The sequence below is a fragment of the Lissotriton vulgaris genome, chromosome 11, assembly GCF_964263255.1.
Source record: "Lissotriton vulgaris chromosome 11, aLisVul1.2, whole genome shotgun sequence".
Lineage (NCBI taxonomy): Eukaryota > Metazoa > Chordata > Amphibia > Caudata > Salamandridae > Lissotriton > Lissotriton vulgaris.
Window position 1 is genome coordinate 864,114,358 of NC_141699.1, and position 20,481 is coordinate 864,134,838.

Sequence of the window (20,481 nt, forward strand, 5' to 3'; positions counted from 1 at the left end):
CCTGATCGCGGCTGCTTCTGGAAACCGCGACACTGACCCGCGGCGTCCATTGCTGAAACGGAGTGTCTTCCTCGTCCCTGCATGCGACTTGCTACCTGGTGTGGACCCGTGCCCTGCACCGACTGCGACTCGGCATTGCTAGCCCTGCGCGGTGAACCCAGGTCTAGCCTTTGGCTCTGGCGGGAAGCTCCTACGCCGCCATCTTACTCGGGCAGCAGCCGCCCGTGCCGCAGGTACTTCTGAGCGGCCTTCGTCCCCAATAGCCTCGACTCCACGGCTCCACCGCGATGTCGAATTTGCCGCGCAAGGGGAGGACGGTGAAAGGCGGAGCATCTAAAACGTCGCAGCCGCCATCTTCACCCGGAGCTAGTGGTTCGACTAGGCAGTCGGACGAGGAGGCGCCCGCCACCAAGGCATTCATGCCGGAGCTGTTTGCCTCTATCAAAGAAGATATCTCCGAGCTTCGCGCCCAGCTGGCGTCGGACCTACGGGAGGTCCGGAGAGATGTGGACGGCATTGGTGAGCCGGTGGCCACCTTGGAAGATCATGACTTAAGTATGGCGAATGATGTTCACCAATTACAGCAAGATGTTCTTCGCCTTACTGACCAGAACCTGAACCTGCAAGCATACGCTGAGGACCTGGAAAACCGCTCCAGGAGAAACAACATCCACATCAGAGCTGTACCTTGGGAGGGTGAGGCTGGAGACTTGAGAGAATATGTGCAGGCCCCATTTCTGCAAGTACTGGATGAGGAGGACGTTCAGGAGATCAAGATGGACAGGGTGCACAGAGTTGGCCTGCCTAGGCGAGGAGGTGGCCCCCCCCGGACATCCTTGCGTGTGTGCATGACTTTCAGACGAAGGAACGCATCTTACGGAAGGCTAGGTCCATTACCACCTTGCAATTTTGAGGCCACCGGCCGCAGTTGTTCCAGGACCTGGCGGCGTCCACGCTTCAAAAGAGGAGAGAATTCTGACCAGTGACTGCTTTTCTGAGGGAGCGCAACATCTTGTACTCCTGGGGGCACCCCTTCCGTATCATATTCCGGTGGCAGAACAGACTGGCACAGATTTGCTCACTGCAGGCCGCGAAGGAGCTGTTGGGCCTAGAGGACGATCCTTCCTCCCAGGCGGCACAATCCTCACCATCGCGACGACGGCGTCGATCCTCTTCATGGCACCGGGTTGGCTCTTCCCCGGACCGGCTGCGTCCGGACCACTCTGTTAGCTTGCAGGAGAGAGGCTCAGCGGTGGCATCAGTGGCCTCGGCCACGCTTGCAGATACTCAGCAGAGCTCTGGAGCGGCATGATCCCTGCCTTCCTTGATGGTCGGGCGCCGGGGAGTCTCTGGCCCTGGGGTATTATGGTACTTTTGGAGAAGACACCCCGGGCCATGGCCCTGGGGGCCCCCGAACTGGTGCCCCCACCCCGATTCCAGTCTGATGTGGACCTTGTGACCTGTGGCCCATTGGAACTGCTGAGTGCTTGGTTCAGGTTACGGGCCTTGTGCTCTGTTTTCTTGTTTCTCGGGTTGTTGGAGGGGGGTGGGGCAGAGGGTGCTCTGAATGTGGGTACTGTAGTAGGGTGGTTGGGGTTGGGGGAGTGGGGCGGTGTGGTGGCGATCGTGTGTGGTGAATGTGTACTGCTGTTGACCTTGGTGCTGTTATTCTCTGCATGTTTTCCTTTGCTCTGTGATGGTACTCCTTCAGCTCTTGTGCTTTATGGAGGGGAGACCCCTCTGGGGTGCTAGGGGGGGAGTGCGTGTGGTCCCTCCTGTACGGATGTGGCTAGGGACTTTTCCTTGGCTACCTATGCGTGGTTGTCCTAGATGTGATTGGGTTCCGGTGTGCGACGGGGATCTGAGGTTGGAATGTGGATGTCTTGGCACATACATGGCGTGGAGTCTTAAGTCCCCATTATGCCTGTTAGTATAGGCACCTGGAACGTGAAAGGCCTCAATTCACCACAGAAGCGGCAGAAACTTTGGAAGTACATTTCGGACCATCACCTGGATGTGGTTGCTTTCAGGAAACCCACCTTGCTCGGAGGGACGAAATGAGACTTCGCCATAGGCAATTCCCCCTTATCTACAGGGCGTCCGCGCCCACGAAGCATAGAGGGGTGGCCCTCCTCTTCCGGGCCTCCCTCCACTTTCAACCCCTGGGGGTGAGCGTTGATAAGGAGGGTCGTTCGCTAATGGTGAAGGGGACGCTGTATGGTCGTTTCTGTACCTTTGTTGTGGTGTATGCTCCGAATGCGGGTCAAAATGGCTTTTTGCAATGTTTGATGGATAAGATGGGGGACTTTGTGGATGGGCACTTAATATTGCTGGGGGATTTCAATATGGTGTGGGACAGGGACTTGGATAGTTCTGGGGCGCGCAGGGCAGATACTGGTGTCTTCTCGGAGGAAACACAGCGTCAAGTGGGTGAAATGGGGCTGGTAGATAGCTGGCGCTTTGTCCACGCGCAGGCCAGGGACTATACTTTCTTCTCTCACGTCCATCGCTCGTACTCCCGCATAGACTACATTTTAGTTAGCCAGGCTCTTAGGGGGGATATTCGTATGGCTGATATCTTTCCGCTCTCGCTGTCGGACCATAGCTTGGTGGTACTGGGGTTGTATTGGGCCGCGGGGGGAAGACGGCTGGCGAAGCTGGTACTTCCCGGCCGCTCTGGTGAGGGATGAGGTGTCCTGTAAGGCACTGAGGAAGGCTATTGGTGATTTTTTTGTCCTCAATCCGCCTTCTGACACGTCGGTGTATAACACGTGGGACGCATGCAAGGCCTCCTTGCGGGGCACGTGCCTCGCCCTTAATGCGAACCTTAATAAACTTCGGCGGGAAGAGAGGGAGGCTCTGGAGACGGAGCTTGCCACCTTGGAACAGGCGCACAAGGCGAACCCCTCCAGGGTGACCCTGCGCCCCCTGACGGCGGTGCGAGGGAAACTAAAGGCCCATTATAACAACAGGGCGGAATTCACCCTTCTGCGCCTTCGTCGTGTCTCCTATTCCCAGGGCAATAAGGTTGGACGCCACCTTGCTCGGCAACTTCGTGACAAGCGGGAGAGGGATTACATCGGGGGTGTGAGAGACCATACGGGCTCTGTTCAGCATAAAGACGTGGACAAGGCGGCCATATTTGGTCGCTTCTACGAAGAGCTCTATTCGAGCGAGGCTCTCAATCCGGAGGCTCAATCCGAGTTTTTGGGCGGTCTGCCTCTACCGAGAGTTTCCAGAGAATGGAATGACTTGCTGTCCTCCCCCATCTCCAGGGAGGAGGTATTAGACGCCATCAAGACCTTGAAACTGCATAAGGCCCCCGGGCCTGACGGCTACACGGCCCTGTTCTACAAGACGTTTGCGTCTGACATCTGCGACTATTTAGTCTCCCTCTTCAACGCGATGGCCACTGACGGTAGGACCTCGGACACCATGGCCGAAGCCATGATTACTATCATCCCCAAACCGGGTAAGGACCCTACCTACTGTGCATCTTATCGTCCGATAGCGCTCCTTAACCTGGACGCCAAATTGTACTCTTCCATCCTGGCGAGCAGACTGCAAGACTTGATGCCTGCTCTGATCCACCCAGATCAATCTGGATTCATTAAAGGTAGACAAACTCATGACAATCTGCGGCGCGTCATCCATTTAATCGAAAAAGCGGAGCGGTTCCGCATACCAGCAGTGTTGGTAGGGCTTGACGCGGAGAAGGCCTTTGACCGCGTTGATTGGGGGTTCTTGCACCGGACGCTGGTGGCCTTCGGGTTCTCGGCCCAATTTATTAGAATGCTTGAGGCCAATTACAATAACCCTACCTCCCGAGTGTTGGTTAACGGCTATAGGTCCGGGAGTTTTCGTCATTCCCGAGGAACGCGCCAGGGCTGTCCACTCTCGCCCCTTCTCTTTGCCCTTAGCATAGAACCATTGGCGCTGGCGATCCGGGAGAATGAGCGGATCCTGGGACTCCCCTTTACGGGTGAGCAGCATAAGATCTCACTCTTCGCCGATGACGTCCTGTTGTCCCTTCGAGACCCGGCGCTGTCGCTACCCCATGTCCATTCAGTGCTCTCTGAGTATGAAACGGTGGCGGGGTTCAAAGTTAACTTCGACAAATCCTACATCTTGAATTTGACCATACCACAGGGGGAGATGCAACAGATCCGGTTGCTTACTCCGCTCTCGTGGACGTCTTCCTCCTTGCTTTACCTGGGCGTGCGGCTGACCTCTACCATATGCGCCTTGTTCCAGGCTAACTTCCCCCCGATGCTGACGTCGATTCGTACGGAACTGGACCGGTGGAAGCCCAAATTTATCTCGTGGCTGGGTAGGATTTATGCACTCAAAATGGTTCTCTTGCCCAAGCTCCTTTACCTCTTCCAGGCCTTGCCTATCCCGATAGGGCTAGATTACTTCCGTCGGCTTAAGACCCTGATGCTGAAGTATGTCTGGCAAGGTGGTCGGGCGCGACTTCGGTTTACGGTTCTCCGACGTCCGCGGTTGGAGGGGGGAGTGGGCTTTCCGGACATGCATTTGTATTACAAGGCTGCCCAATTGAGAGTCCTAGTGGAGTGGTCCCAACAGCTTTCGGAGAAGCACTGGCTCCACATGGATCGGAGCGTTGCGGGTCGTTCCATCTGGGACCTAGCCTGGAAACCTAAGGTGGACCGGCCCAGAAACGCGTACATTAGCACTCCCACCAGCACGGTGTTAAAGGTCTGGGACACGGTTAGTAGCGATGACCGGTGGACCACGTTCCCGTCCCCGTTCACTCCGATCCACTTCAACCCGGCCTTTCCTCCGGCGTTGACGGAGGGTCCCTTTGAGACCTGGAGGGAGGGTGGCTGTAGGGCCCTCACCCACCTGTTCCATGGTGCCGAACCCCTCACTTCCCATAATTGTATGAGGGATTATGGTGTTCTGCCGACGGAGCGCTTTCAACACCTTCAGCTCTTGCATTGGGCGACGTCGCCTGGAGTGGTGGACGCCGCTACCAGACCCTTGACGAAATTCGAAACTTTTATCCTTCACACATCCACCATGAAGGGAGCGATCTCTTTTCTATATAAGCTACTGTTAGACACTACGATGTCCCCCCGGCCTCGGTATCAAGATCACTGGGAGAATACACTGGGGAGGGACATTTCCGACAGCGAGTGGAGGAGCTTGTGGCGGGACGTGACAGCACATAACCATTCTACCGACCTCAGGGAGGCCCATATGAAGCTTCTGTTCGACTGGTACTTGTATCCGTCTAAACTACACCGAATATTTCCAACTACCTCAGACAGGTGCTGGCGGGGCTGCGGGATGTTGGGAGACTTCAGCCATATATGGTGGGACTGTCCCACCATCCGGCCATTCTGGACCGAGATTCTCTCCCACATTAAAGATGTGCTGGGTTACCCACTCCCAAACTCCATGGACTTTGTTTTGCTGGGCCATAGAGACCCACTGCTTGAGCACCAGACCAGGGCTGATAAGCGCATTATGTGGCTATGCTTGGGGGCGGCCAAGCTGACTTTGGCAGCTGCTTGGAAAAGCCCGTCTGCCCCTGCCGTCTCTTTGTGGCATGCACGGCTATGGCGCCTTTTGAGTATGGAGCGGCTCTCAGATATCTTCCTGGGGAATTTTAAAAACTTTATGTTCAATTGGGGCCCCTTGGTGAGGTTTTTGTCCCGAGGCCTGCCTTCGGCTGTTTGCCGTCAGCGCTGCGGGCGCTTCATCTCTTCCAAATTTGATTACTGGTATGACTGATGCTGATTGTATGAATGCTGGTCGCCACCACTGGGTGGGGGGTGGATGATGGGGAGGGACGGGGGGCGGAGGGGTGGTAGTTGGGGAGGTTGTTTTTCTCTTGTTGCGACTTGCTGTGCTTCCGAGAAAGGACACTGTGATTGTAGCGGGGCTTGGGTTGCTCTTCCCGGGCTGAGGACATTGCACCGATTGTTGGATCTTCCGGGCACAATTCGGACACTGTGATGGGCAGGCCTTATCGCCCGAACTTTTGCTGCCCTAACTGGTTGCCGCCCCCTTTTGATGCAGGCTCTGACTCCCTATTGCCCCTTCCGTTGCGATAATAATTTTTAGCACCCCCTGTGTGGGGTTATGTGGCGGAATGTCGCCTGTTTCTTTCTCTCCTTTTTCTTTTCTCGCTCCCCTTGCACTATTCCCCTCCCTTTTCTATTTTTCACCTTGCATACTATAAATAAAAATTTTACAAAAAAAAAAAAATCATACAATGCTGTAGAATCCAGACCAAAAGAACTGATTATTCAGTTACTGTACATTGCGCTGTTACTATTGAAGGAATGCTGATGTGAGGCTCGAATTTGTTGCCACTGTGCCTGGAGTGTATGGGTGGTGTGTGGGTGGTAGTCTTAAAACTCACGGTTGGAGTGACTGAGCAAAGAGGATTCCAGGAAGTGCTCAGTTTTATCGGTGGATTTCTTTGCCAAGCTAATAGCCACATTGAGGTCATCCATCCACTTTCCCATCTCGAGACGTGTACTGCAAGACAAGAAAAGGACAAGATGAGGGTCACGAATGAGAGGGAGCACAGATGGAATCCATGGATATACCCCAATGAAACAGAGAGAAAAAGCAGAACAGATCCTCAGATCATGGCATTAAGCAACACATAGCATTCAAACGAGAATATCAACTCACAGGGACTTGCAGACCCTTTGACTCTGATGTCATCACAAGTCCAACATCTTGCCTCACCCTCAATCCCTCACCAACCTCCTATGTGCAGCTGAGTGCCAGGAGGAATGGGAGGAGTGGAAAGGGCAGAAAGCAATCTAAACAGCTCTTGAAACACAGTTTACTTTCTGATCCTATTGCTGCCTTCTTGACCCTCTGTACCACGAGTAACAAGGCAGAGTCATAGGTCCAAAGGGAAAACCATGGGCAGTATGTGTTTTCACTGGGTACCCCTAATAGATGTCCATGCATACAATGAGTCAGAAGAGGGTGTCAAGCCTAACAGCAATGGACTCCTATCATGAGCCGAAGGAAGGAGAGGATGGTCACAGACTGTTTAAGACATGGACTAAGTGTGCAAGTGGCCAAACCCCTCCTCCCAAGGTGCCTCTTGATAAAGCAATTGCGACAGTAAATATCTGCCATTATAACTGTGAATTAAAAAGCTACTTTTTAATTGACTGCTGGTCATGCATGTTTTATCTACAGCTCATATTTCTTTAACCCTTGACTCTTTCACCTTTCTCTCTGCCTCTCTAACCAAAGCAGTTCTATACTTCAGCTCACTTTTCTCCCGGTTCCTCACTGCTCTGAACCTAGCATCGCTTTATACTTCTCCAACCCCTGTGCCTCTCTACAGGTTTACCTCTATCTTTCTGCCAGTCTCTAGCTAACCTTCTATACCTTTGTCAATAGCTCAATCATCGGTGCCCCCATCATTCTCCCAGCTTTTTATTTTCCTTATAAATGTATCTAGCTCTTTCTCATTTTAAAACCAGACCTACTCCTCTACCTCTTTTTCGCTTACTGCTCCTTCCTCTTTCTACATCTGTCTTTCTTTTATGCTACCTCACCTTTACTGCTTTACCTTATCTCTCACCCTTCCACACTCATCCATCTCTGGACCTCACATATACAGCTACTGCCTTCCAGCCTTTACTTTACTTCCTTCACCCTTTCGCTATCCATTCTCTTAAACTCTCGGTCCCTTTTCTGTATTTTGCCCTTTCCCATTTTTCTTATTCAGCAGAGTGGGATGTCACTGCCTAACCTCAGAAGGGTGAACATAAAAAGAGGAGACGAGGGATAGACGAGGAAAGAGAATTAGGAAGAATATTATCAGATTCCAGCCAACAAATTGTTTCAAAAACCTTATTGCTGTGCTTCCATTTTCACTGTTGCAGCATACTCGTATTTATTTTAATATTACACACTGGGCCACTAAAGATTCACTAAGTCACGCTTATTGTGTCTACAATGGGAGTATCACAGTGGTTAAATTAAGGATGCTATGAAAAATACTGTTGTTGCAAGAACAAGAAAACATCTTGATCCAGGCACAAGCATAAATGGCTCTATCAATGCTTATTCAAGCTTTCATTTAGTATTGTTTGACTGTCCGACATGTGGCAGTTTAAACTCCTGACTGGTCTTTGGACTCCACTTCACGTACAATTCAATGTTTTTTGGCATCATAAGTGTTTCCGAAATAAATTCATAGTTGGTTTATGCACGGGGTTACAAGAATCCTCAGGAAGGCTCGGTGGAAAGGCAAGGAGAATCCCTCAGATTCATAATCAGAAAGATCAGAGGTCATTCAAGGACATTGCCCAGTCACACTTTATTCCTTATTACACCTACAATTGTAATCATATACCAGACTATTGCTTCCCACCAAATGCCTACTGCTCTCCAGATCCAATGCCCTAAACACCAGTGCTGTTCTTCCTACAATGTGCACACAGTAGGCTTACCTTGCTGCCACCACAATGGTCTTTTTAACAGAATAGATTGTAAAGCAGTGTGGAACCGACCACTCGTTCTCACTTTCTTCTACCTGTGGAGAAGAATGCGTTCTATCAGGTGCATTGTTGAGGTATAGAGACTGACTGAACATGCACATTTTCCCCAACTGAGCCCCAAAACAACACGTACAAATAGTGTACAAGCCTATTCTAAGACAGCACATGAAACTCAACAGCCCTAGAGGTGTATCTCAGTAGCTACTATCTCTAGAAAGAGAATTAGGACAAATTGGCTGCAACCAACTACTCACCGGAGGATCCAACACAATTAACTGGAAATTAAATGCAGAAGGAAGAAAAAGTAATAATTTCACAAAACATTAAGGAAGAAATGGAGATGAAAATCAGAAACACAATGTCGGATGAACTTACAGGCTGACTACCCCAGCTTTGCCTATAAAGACCCACAATTGTTTTTTTTATTCATTTCAAACAGTTTAATGACTTACGATACAAGGCAAGGTATCATAGATTCGTCTTACACAAAGCTAAATTTAACTTACTTTATATCAAAAATACTTCAAACATTAACTCTGATCCCACAATAAAATACATTTCAGCTCAGTTGAAGAGGGGGGCACAGCTGATAGACAAAAAGAACATAGTTAGAGCAAAGAGGTGAGAACCCCCATATTTTACTATTAAAAACAAAACCCTGGGGGGCGTGGCTAAGATGACGGCGAGGTAGGACGTCTTATCCCGAGCTCCTGCCCGCGGTCCACCGCAAAAAGCTTCTGATAGCACCATGGAGGTACCGACATCACTGAAATTGTTGGCTGAACTCTGCGCTGTCCTGCTCTGCTGATGGGAGCTGCTGAGGTGAACCTGGGACGCTGTGCCCGACAGTGAACGCAAGCCCAGCGGCAACATTCCTGGTGCGGCGGAGGCCTAACAACAGGAGCGGTCCTTGTCGGATGCCGCCGAGGCCCGCTCTCAACACCGCGGTTTCCGCCCGTCGCCTCCATAGCTACTCAAGGGAAACGGTGCTCCTGGTGGGGCACCCGGGACGATTGCGGCTGGTGGCCGGGAGACCCCCGCTGCTGCTAAGACGGCGAAGGAGCACCGTGAAGAGCCACGGGGCCTGTCCCTCCGGCCGGAAATGAGGTGAGAGCTCCCCTTGGTGTGCCGTGCAATAACGCTTTGGCCCTGCTGTGAGGAACCAGGCCGGCTCGAGTAGCGGCCCCCACCGGGCTCGGGCAGCCGCCCAACTTCGAGCAGCGGCACCGCCCGCGGTGGGCCCTGACTTGCGACGTGGTGCACCGCGGGCCCGCTGCCTGGGAGGGCCGCAGCGTCCAGGCGTTGCGGCCGGTGGGCCATGAAGAGGGGGAGGAGACCCCCAAGCACCACTCAACTGAGGCCCCACGAGGTGTGGATCGGCCCACACTGCCGCAGCATGCCTGGCAGCTACACCGGCCTCGAGGCCCAGATCGGGGCCTAGGGAGAACTGCACCACTGGCACCACCCCGACGCGCATAGGCGGTGGGGGCTTTGTGTCGCTGCCGTGTGGCGCCGGCCACTGAGGGGCCCTGGAGCAGGGAGAGACACCTGAGCGCCGCCACGCGAGGACCCATGCACGGAGCGGACAGGAGTTAGGTTAAGGAGGCCCCTCCAGCCGCCGTACCGGCCCTGAAGCCCGGGACAAAGACCCGCTGATGATTGTGCAACCCTACAACTGGGGGTGAGTGGCTGCGCCTTTCAACGCAGCTTCGAGAGGATCCCTGGCCTTCAGCACAGACACTTAGGGCATCGCCAACGCTGGCAGAGGGAGACACCAAGAGCGTCTACGGCCCTGGGAAATATAGCTGCCACCAGATTGCTGCACCCAATACTACGTGGCGGGGCTGCACCTAGAGCGGGGCTTACCAAAGTGGGACACTGCGCTGGACTGAAAGAAGGGGGCCCTGCGGTTCCGGAGGCCCTAAGGGTAGTGTAACCTGCTCGGTGGTGTGACCCACTTCCCGGGAGTGCACACCCGACCACCCGGGCCCTACGCCATTGCTGCCCCCAAAGCTAGGACCACTAAGACAAAGGGCCTCAAAGACATTTTCGTCCGCTCACTCTCCAACCCCGACATGGCGGCTGCGGCCCCGGAGGCTGAGGTGAGACGAGGCCCCACAGCCACGGGAGAAGAGCCCATCACAAAAGCCTTCCTCGAAACTAGTTCCTCACCCTCAGGGAGAATATTCAATCAGTCACAACAGAATTCACGACAGAGGTTAAGGAGCTACGACGAGATGACGACGGAGTTGGGGAGCGGGTGGCTTCCCTGGAGGAGAGGCTCGACGCTACGGTCTCAGATCAAACCACGTTGCAACAAGAGATGATCACACTCCATGATCAAAACGTCGATCTACAGCTTCAGATGGAAGACCTGGAGAACCGCTCTCTGCGGCATAACATCAGGATAAGAGGAGTCAAACTCTCAGAGGACACCGGCGACATCTTTGCGTTCAGTCAAGATCTCTTCCTCTTCATCCTCGGTCAGGCGCAGACCTCAGATGTTGTACTGGACAGAACACAGAGTGGGGCCACCTCGAGCCCCTAATGCCTCACCAGTGGACATTCTGGTATGCGTGCAGGACTTTAGGACTAAAGAGGCCATACTCACCAAGGCACAATCTCTCAACCCCATCTCATATCAAGGTCATTCCCCGGTGTTGTACCAAGACTTAGCCCTGGTCACTCTGCAAAGACGCTGCCAATTCCGACCAGTCACGGATCTTCTTCGACAACAAGGGGTCTCATACTCCTGGGGCCACCCCTTTCGCCTTATTTTCCGGCATGATGGGAAGCTCCACCAGCTCCGCTCACTCATGGAACCCTGCCGCCTACTGGGACTGATGGAACCTCCTGAAGATGATGAAGACTGCAGCTCTACCTCAAAGCCTGAGGTTTCCCCGTCGGGATGGCAGTGCCAGGGCAAGCGGCGATGCATGTGGCGGCCGCCGAGATAGGAGATTGTCAGGAGCCAGCAAGAAGCCCCGTCCGTGGCCACTATGGCCCTAGCTGGAGAGGACCCTACTGTCAAATGAACGCCACTAATCTGTTGATCGCACTAATGACCCCACCTTTGCCCGCGAGGGACGGCAGAGGGCTCGGACACTCCTTTTGGCTCTATGACGGTCACCTCTAAATTACCTGACCAGTTGCCCTGGGGCAACAGACTATTTTTGTTCTTTGGTCTTGTTGTCCTGTTCCCCGTTGGGGTCAGTTTTTGGGGACTTTTTAGTTATGGACTTTTAGGTTTCCTTTTTCCGTTCCCTTATTTTCATCTTGTTGGGTGGGTTCCCCTTGTCCACATTTTCCCTCCCCTCACCAGCGCACATCACCTCTGGGACCAACACTGCCGCCCTCTCCCCCTATTATTTCCACGCACAGCCTACACAGCGATTATATCAAAACACTTCACCCAGTGCCCTAAATGCCACAAGGTCCATGTAAGGTCTTGACCCTGAATGTTCGGGGCCTGAATAACCCCATCAAAAGACGGGCTGTCCTTAACTATTTAGAGCACTCAACAGCCGACATTTGTCTGCTACAGGAGACCCAATTGTTGTACAAGGACCAGCATAGGATAAAGTCCCGGTCCTTCCCCACACAGCTGTTTTCCTCACACTCTACTAAATCGGCTGGGGTAGCTATACTTGTTTCCCGCTCATTCCAGGGCTAGGTGCTCCAGAAAGAGGCTGAGATCAGAGGCCGCCTACTCACATACCGTTTCCAGGTAGCGGGGCTGTCTCTCATTATTGGCTCGGTATACGCTCCCAACGAGGGCCAGGACAAGTTCTTACACACTTCTCTCACTGAAGCCACGGCGAACTCTGAGCGGCACCTTCTACTGGGGGAAGACTTAAACCTTGTCTTTGACAATCTCACTGACCGATCTTGCAAACGCACTAGCCAGGTGGGGGCCCTCTCACGGTCAGGTATGGCTCGACTCCGAGACCTGGGCTCGTTGACTTATGGCGACACTTCAACCCACAGACCCGGACGTTCACCTATTACTCGGGTGCCCACAAGACCTATACCAGACTTGATTACTTCCTGTGCACCACCCCACTAATGACGTTAGCTACTGACGCTGATATCCTTACTGAATCTTTATCTGACCACTCCTCCGTCATGGCCTCTTTCCAACTTCCCTGTACACAGGTACCACTGAGACACTGGCGTGACTCCCTTTTGCATCGACCTCCATCACTGACCGCATCAAGGCGGCCATCTCAAACTATTTGGCTCTTAACGCTAACCCGGACACCTCCTTAGAGACACAGTGGAAGGCTCTTAGAGCTGTCTTGAGAGGAGAATTTATAGCTATCTCCTCTGCTATCAACAAAGAACGTGGTCAGAAACGGGCCGAATTAACCGAACGAGTTGCGGAGATGGAACAAATGCACCAACGCACTGGTGCTGCCAGGGCCTGGCGCCAACTCTGTACGGAACGAAAGCAGCTTGTTGCATTGGATCAAGATAAGGCTGAATACGCGGCCCTTCGCCACTCCTACTACACAGGGGGGGGGGACAGGTGTGGCCGCCTCTTGGCTCATAAACTGCGGGAAGTGAGACAGCGTAGGGAGTGCAGGCTATCCGGTCAGGTGGCAGTGACCTCACCTCCGACGATGTAGCCATAGCAGAATCCTTTCGGACTTTTATGCCACCCTATACTCGGGCGACTCCCTCAATGTACAGCATAGCCTCAACTATCTGGAAACTGCGCAGCTTCCGTCTCTGACCCCTGACCAGGCTACCAGCCTGGATAGGGCCATCGAGCTAGACAAGGTCATTGCGGCTATTCCGCGCCTCCGGCTTGGGAATTAACCTGGCCCGGATGGCTATTCCGCGGCCTTCTATAAAACCTTTTGAACCAAGTGATCCCCCTGTTACATGACTTGTTTAACACATTTGCCCAACCCAGCGCCATCCCGGAGGAAGTGTTAGAGGCTTTGATTGTAGTCATCCCGAAACCCGGGAAAGATAATACCAATTGCAGTGTGTACAGACCGATCTCACTCCTAAACATTGACCTCAAGCTATATACGAGCATTCTCGCTACGAGACTAGCTCCCTGTATGCTTCAATTGGTGTAGCCGGACCAAGCGGGCTCTATTACCCAGCGTCAAACTAGTGATAATACCAAGCAAGTCTTACACCTCATAAAAATGGCATCCCGCCTGCAGGAGGAATGTGTGCTATTGGCCATAGATGCTGAAAAGGCCTTCGATAGTTTCCATTGGCCCTACTTAGAGCAGGTTCTGCATGGGTTCGGCTTGGGGGAAGTCCAGTGCACCCGTATCCTCAACTGCTACCGCTCACCCCAAGCCACGGTGCTGGTTAACGGCCAGACGTCCTCCCGTTTTCATATCGGTAGGGGCACCCGGAAGGGGTGCCCTCTCTCCCCTATTCTTTTTGCGCTCTATATGGAGCCACTTGCACGGAGGGTTAGGAATCACCCCCTCATCACAGGGATTAAATTCGGGGGAGACATCCATAAGATTAGCTTGTAAGCCGACGACATCTTGCTTTCCATCTCTGATCCTGCCCAGTCTATGCGGGCTCTCTTTGTGGAACTACATACCTTTGCACAGGCCTCGGGGTTCAGGATTAACACAGACAAATCTATTGCCCTCAATATCTCCCTGTCTGCTCAGACGTTGGCCCATTTGCAGGAAGAGCACCCTATCCAGTGGTCCTCAACCACAGTTCCTTACTTATGAGTTCTCTTAGGCCCCACCATACCAGCTACCATCGCGGCCAACTACGACAGGCATCACACTTTAATCCGTACAGAACTGGGCAGGTGGAAACATTACCCCTTTTCGTGGCTGGGTAGGATAGCAGCTGTCAAAATGACGGTTCTCCCCAAGGTCCTCTACCTCTTCCAAACTCTCCCCCTACGCCCCCCGGTAGGTTGGATCCAGCAGACCCATTCGGAGCTGTCGCACTTCATCTGGCAGGGGCGCAAACCACGGTTCAGGTGGGAGGTAGCAGTTCTCCCACAGGAGCAAGGAGGGGTTGGCGTCCGAGATATGCAAATTTATTTTGTACGCGGCGCAGCTCCGCTACCCAGTAGAGTGGCAGCGCCTGGAGTCCGAAAAACACTGGCTGTTCCAGGACCAGGCAGTCACAGGCATGCCCTTGCAGGGTATCCCCTTCCTTAGGAAGAAGCACAGGCCACCCAACCTCTATGCATCCTATATTACAGGCACGATTTTAGAGTCTTGGGACCGAACTGCTACCACACATAAGCTGACGTCATTTCCTTCCCCACTGACCCTCCTTTTTAATAATCCCGACTTCACGCCAGGACTGGACCTCTGAACCTTTACGCATTGGCGCCCCTCCACGTGGCAGTCCTTGGGACACCTATTTGACCTGAAGGGCATCATATCGTTCCCACAACTTAGAGTAGATTATGGTATTCCAGAGAAGGCCAGATTGCAATACTTACAGCTCAGACACGGAGCACTCCAGCCACAAATTAAACCCGGAGCACAGCGCCTCTTAACCCCCTATGAGAAGTGGCTGATGGCCCGATCCTCGGATAAAAAACTGATCTCCGATTTGTATAAACACCTTTTAGCGGCCTCCACCCACACATATAGCAGTGGGAGGGTGCGATGGGAACGAGAGCTAGGTAGGACCCTTTCCCGCTAAGAATGGAGCGGCATACATTACAGGGCCTGGCACTCAGCGTACCACTCGGGGCTTACGGAGACATTGACTAAAGTTGCCACCTATTGGTATTACACACCGGAACGCCTCCATCACTTCGACTCTTACATTAGCGACCGATGCTGGAGGGTGTGTGGGGAGTTGGGTACCCTGGAGCACCTACTGTGGCGCAGCGACCGCATCCAACCATATTGGGCCATAATTTTAGATGACTGAGGGCCAGATGTAGGAGCCTTAATACCGGTCGGAAACGACCGATTTCGGCCGTTTCCGACCAGTATTAGGGTTTTCAGATGTAGGGTGTTGAAAAATACAGAATCGGTATATTTACCGATTCCGTAAAATTACCAATTTGGTAAATTACCGAATCGGTAAATATACTGAATCTGTAATTACAAATGTAGGTGGCATAGTTTACAGTGCCACAGGCCCTTAAGAGTCGGTATTTTACCACACAATCCTATTGTGTGGTAAAATACCGAATTCAGGTGTGCATGCACATCTGTGCATGCACACCTGTGCAATGTGACACACACAGACATGCCCTTAGAGCATGTATGTGTCCCACATTGCACACAAGCCTGTACTTGGAGTGCTAGAGGGTGTCAAAGTGACACCCCCTGCACCCTTGTAGGATTCGGTATTTTACAGGTTCGGTAATTCAGATTTTAAAAATACCTAAATCTGCCCCCTTCCCATTTACAGACTCTTAAATACTGAATCGGTAAAATTCGGTATTTAAGAGTCTGTAAATGGGAATTACCTACATCTAGCCCATAGACTCATCTTGAAACACAACTCCCACACTTCCCAGCTTACATACTCCTGGGGCTGCCCAACCCACTGATGTACCCTCTGAAATCCAGGAGAGGCCACCTCATCGCCATTGCCCTGGGAGCAGCCACCCAAAACATACTCGCACACTGGCGCTACCCACAGGCCCCCCATACTCAGGATGGCTTCAGAGGCTCTGGATGGTACTGGGCATGGAGAAACTCTCCCTGGCTGTAGCGGGTAGGGGGGACGAATTTTCGGAGCTATGGCGACCATTCTTGACCTTGCTCACTGCGGAATTCAGGGAATTGTCCTGTCCCCGATATCTAAGGCTCCTCCGATTGGCAGACACACACATCCCTGAGACGCGCAACCCACGGCAACCACATTGAATGACACTGGGCTGGCACTATTCCCCATTTCTTTTCCTTATTACTTTTATTGGTTTGTGGACAGGGGGTGGGAGGGAGGGGGTGGAGGGGGGATGGGGACTTTGTTTCAGGAACTCCTTCCTTTGTTTATAAATCTGCTCCTGTAGACCCGCTCCAAGCATTTACTCAAGTAATGTTGCCTTAGCTGACTAGTTATGTCTGCATAGCACTGTCTTTCAGGAGCAGGAGGTCCTATCTTGCTTTCTATGTTTGAAATCAATGAAGAGATTTAAACCATAAAAACAAAACGCTATACTACAAAGCACAATAGGCAAAGTGGGAAATAAAAAATATCAAACCCTTAAATATTCCTTAATGTGTATACCAACCGACGGTCCAATACTAAAATCTGTGTTAGCAAACTAGATCCAGGAAGGTCACTGAATCAAGGTGGGATCCTCACCTGATGAATTTTCACAAGAAAGGCTTAAGCAGAGTTTTACATACAAGGTATGCCTTCACGTAGAACGCTCAGTTTGACAGGTTGCTAAATTGAGGATTGCACTTCTAAATCCTTTGACATTTCTACACCACCTTAAGTTTTGTTCCTCTTGCCATAGTCTCAGGACAGAGGTGTGGGAAGACATGGACTCTTTGTCCCTTAGAATAAAAACGCTATCCACTTTAAGTTTAATCTTTCTGTGAACCCGAACACTTATCGGCCTTTAAGATCAAGTGTACTATCTCTCTGTGAGCCCTGTCCCTAGATACCACTAGTATAGCTTAACAATGTCACTCTTCAGAACTTTATGTCCTGGCAATCATTTTAATGTGCTAACGAGCCCCCTTTCTTCCAGTCAAATGCTCTAGTTTTCATTCACTGAGCTGTTGATCTACTCCTGCAACTTTCATATGCCAAGGGGGCTTTCTCCTCTCTATCTTTTCCATGCCCTTAATGGCCACCGATAGCCTTTCCTCTTCATTGTCTTGCAGACGGGCCAATCTGGGTATGAAGAATTGGTCAGCACTTATGAGAGGCTTTCCCTCTCTTTCGTCATTCTCGAAATGCCTGCGGCACTGAGAGTGTGTATTTCAGTGTTATTACATACATCTACATGACTTCTTCTGCTATGTAAGGACAACCTTGGCTTCTCTCCTTCAAAAGACTGAGGGGCAGATTTACAACAAAGTAACGCAGCACGGTGCAGCAAGTCATTTTGCTGCGCCGTGCTGCGTTAGTTTGGAAAGCACAGAGATGCGACGTATTTACAGGAATATGGCGCATCTCTCTGCTTCCCCTGCGCTGGCACACAAACTGCAGCCATGCGCCGGCGCAGGCACCCTTGCTCCATGGTGCAAGGATGCCTGCATCGTGGGGAGATTGTTTTTGTGCAGGAAGGTGTCCCTTCCTGCACAAAAACAATCACAAGAGGCTTTTTACCCGTTCAATGCGTGCTGTAGAATGCAGCACGCATTGAACGAGGAAAGAACGAGGAGAAATGAAAACATTTCTCCTTGTTGCGCCTCGCTACGCGACGTCTAGGGAGGCGTAGCATTCACACGCATCTCCAGATTTACGATTTCTCGTAAATCTGGAGATGTCTCTTGTTCCATGGGTGTTGCGTGGGAACACCCACAGCAACACCCATGGAACGCCCCTTCCACGCACAGTGCTGCGTGTGAATGGGGCCATATTGACGAGGAGAGAAAAAGTCACGCAGGGTAGCTTTTCCTCTCCTTGTAAGTATGGAGGAGCCCCCTGAACCACCAGTATGTCACGAAAAGTGACATAGTGGTGGCGCAGGGGGCTTCTAAATCTGCCCCTGACTACTCAATGTTCACATGACTGCCACCTTTGCCAAGCCTCCAGTTTGTCCCTGAAGCATCAAGGTGAATGCCCAAGTTGACTGGGCTCAGGAAATCTCTGCTCTTCTGAGATCAGTTGCAGCTTGTCAAGCTAATGTTGTATCATCAATGAAAGGTGCTTGGTAAGTGCATACCAGAGGGGTTTCCACAACCAGACAACAATAAGACCACCACCAGGTTTGTGGATCTCGCCATGATCCTTGGGAAACGAGAGATCACTATGCATTGGAAGGCACACAGAGGCCCAAGCCTGGCCAAATGGAGGGAAGAACTCCTTTGTTGGGTATGTTACAAAAGTGCAGTACTATTCCGGAAAGCAAGGGGGGGGGGTAACTAGACATAGCCAAAGCATGAGATCACCTGGGAGACTGTCTAAAAGAACCTGCCCCAGGCACCTCTGTACACTCCCCTCTAACTGTGGATGAACCAGCCGCGGAACAAGATTCACTCTCCTTAACTTCTCGCACAGAGGAACATGTGGGTCATCTTACCTCCAGAACCTTTCTAACATTGTTGAGTGGGAAGGCAACCCTAGATGAGGACTCATAGGCATGGGCGGGGATGGGAGGTATGTGAGGGGATAAGGGTGGGGGTAACATTTGTATTAAATGCGTAGGCTGGCAGTGATTATTGTATCACATTGTCTGCATCGCTATTTTTTACTATGCAAACTGTTATCGTTGAATACCTATACCATGATACGTAACTAATTACTGCATATCGTACTGTTTGGCCTACCACATGTTGACTTTGCTGTTACAAAATACAATAGAACTGTGTTAAAAACAAAAAAAACACAAAGGAGCTTGGTAATATCTGAATACAAACGTGTACCAATGTCTGACCTTTGGGATTAGTGTAATTTTGCTGCCATGAAGAGTGTCAGCAAGACCCATTGCGTCTAATGAGAACATAGATGTGGAGAAGCTCCTCAACTGGAACCCAGGGAAAGACAAGAGTGCCTTCTGAGGATCCACATAAGGGGGCTGTTTCCCAGGTACATAGAATACTCATGAATAATGCACCGGAAATGCCTGTGCAGACTCGGGGAGAATGAGAGCTACACCTGGGCACCCTGGTGGACTGGAAGGTGTCACTGATGCATGCAATGGAGGTGACACTTCAAGCACACCTCCGCCCGGCGGGGATACTTCGGACACTTTAGAAAATATGGGGTGGGGGCTGGCAAAGCTACTGCAGACTCAGCAAAAGAGGAAGAGAAGAGGAGCCTCTAGGAGACACTGCCACAAACTGCTCTTGCGATTGACCCTCTGCATATCCCGAAATGTTTTCACCCTGTAATACGATTGATTGATGACTGAATGTCCGGGTAAAAGTAACTACTCACGGAGTAGCTGACACATAAAAAGCATGTTATTGGGATTGTTAAGTTATGAAATAACTAGAGAAACAATGAAGAAAAGAAATGAAGTACCTTTTGCACTGGATTACAACACAATAGAAATAAGTGGAAAAGCAAGCATGAAATGTAAATAAGTTTATGATTGGAGGTATTCTGCAATTTCCTATTTGAGTAAAAAGTCTAGAATGTAAGGTCCTATAACTTCCAGGTGATTGTGTTTGGAATTTAATTCTTCTTGATGCTCAAAATTCAAGAAGATGTGCGTTCATTATATTTTCTTGAATGGGCTTTCATCACTTCTTCCACTCGATTAGCTTTACGATTATCTTTCCAACATATACATCACCGTAACTACAGACTATAATTGTATATCACAGCGATGTTTACATATGTGATTTAATATGTTGATATTTCTTTAAAACATTAGAGCACGTTAGTATTGTTCGGGTGACAGGTGCTAACCATTTCAAAAATCAAGTACACAAAAAATTTAGGAAGGAACATTTTAAATAATCTCAGCCAATGGTAATTACTTGGGCCGCATCCCAATCCATCAATACTTTGCACACCATGTCACCTCAGTTTGTACACAGCTATATGCAAAACAGCCTCAACCCTGGTCCATTCGGAACAGCCCAGCCCAGAGGGCTTTCCTGAACCAGATCACAAGCAACCCAGCACCTGTTTCATCCGAGTTATGCGCTCATCAGCCAGGTACAGCTTGATTCCAGTGACACAATGTGCGCGAGACCCATGCCTGGGCATACCCGTCCCACTTAAGACGACACACTAAAATATGCACAAAAGTGATGAAGTAATGCTTTAAATAATCTCAGCCATTGATAATTACTCGGGCTGCACCCTGACCCATCGTTATTTTGCACACCATGTCACCCCAGTTTGGACCCATCGATATGCAAAT

At 51.1% G+C, this 20,481-nt stretch overlaps 1 protein-coding gene across 2 annotated transcripts in view; it reads right to left on the reverse strand.

The window, feature by feature from the left end:
* The window catches only part of FARP2 (FERM, ARH/RhoGEF and pleckstrin domain protein 2), a 1,631,776-nt gene that overhangs the window by 185,322 nt on the left and 1,425,973 nt on the right, over nucleotides 1–20,481 (reverse strand). For both annotated transcript variants that reach the window (XR_015300958.1, XM_086944011.1), the window contains exons 22-23: nucleotides 8,463–8,545; nucleotides 6,395–6,513 (exon numbers count right to left, since the gene is read on the reverse strand). Coding sequence is in view for 1 of the 2 variants with exons in the window: in XM_086944011.1 (XP_086800137.1) it covers nucleotides 6,395–6,513; nucleotides 8,463–8,545 (202 nt within the window). In the remaining variant the exon portion in view is untranslated. The remainder of the gene's footprint in view (nucleotides 1–6,394; nucleotides 6,514–8,462; nucleotides 8,546–20,481) is intronic.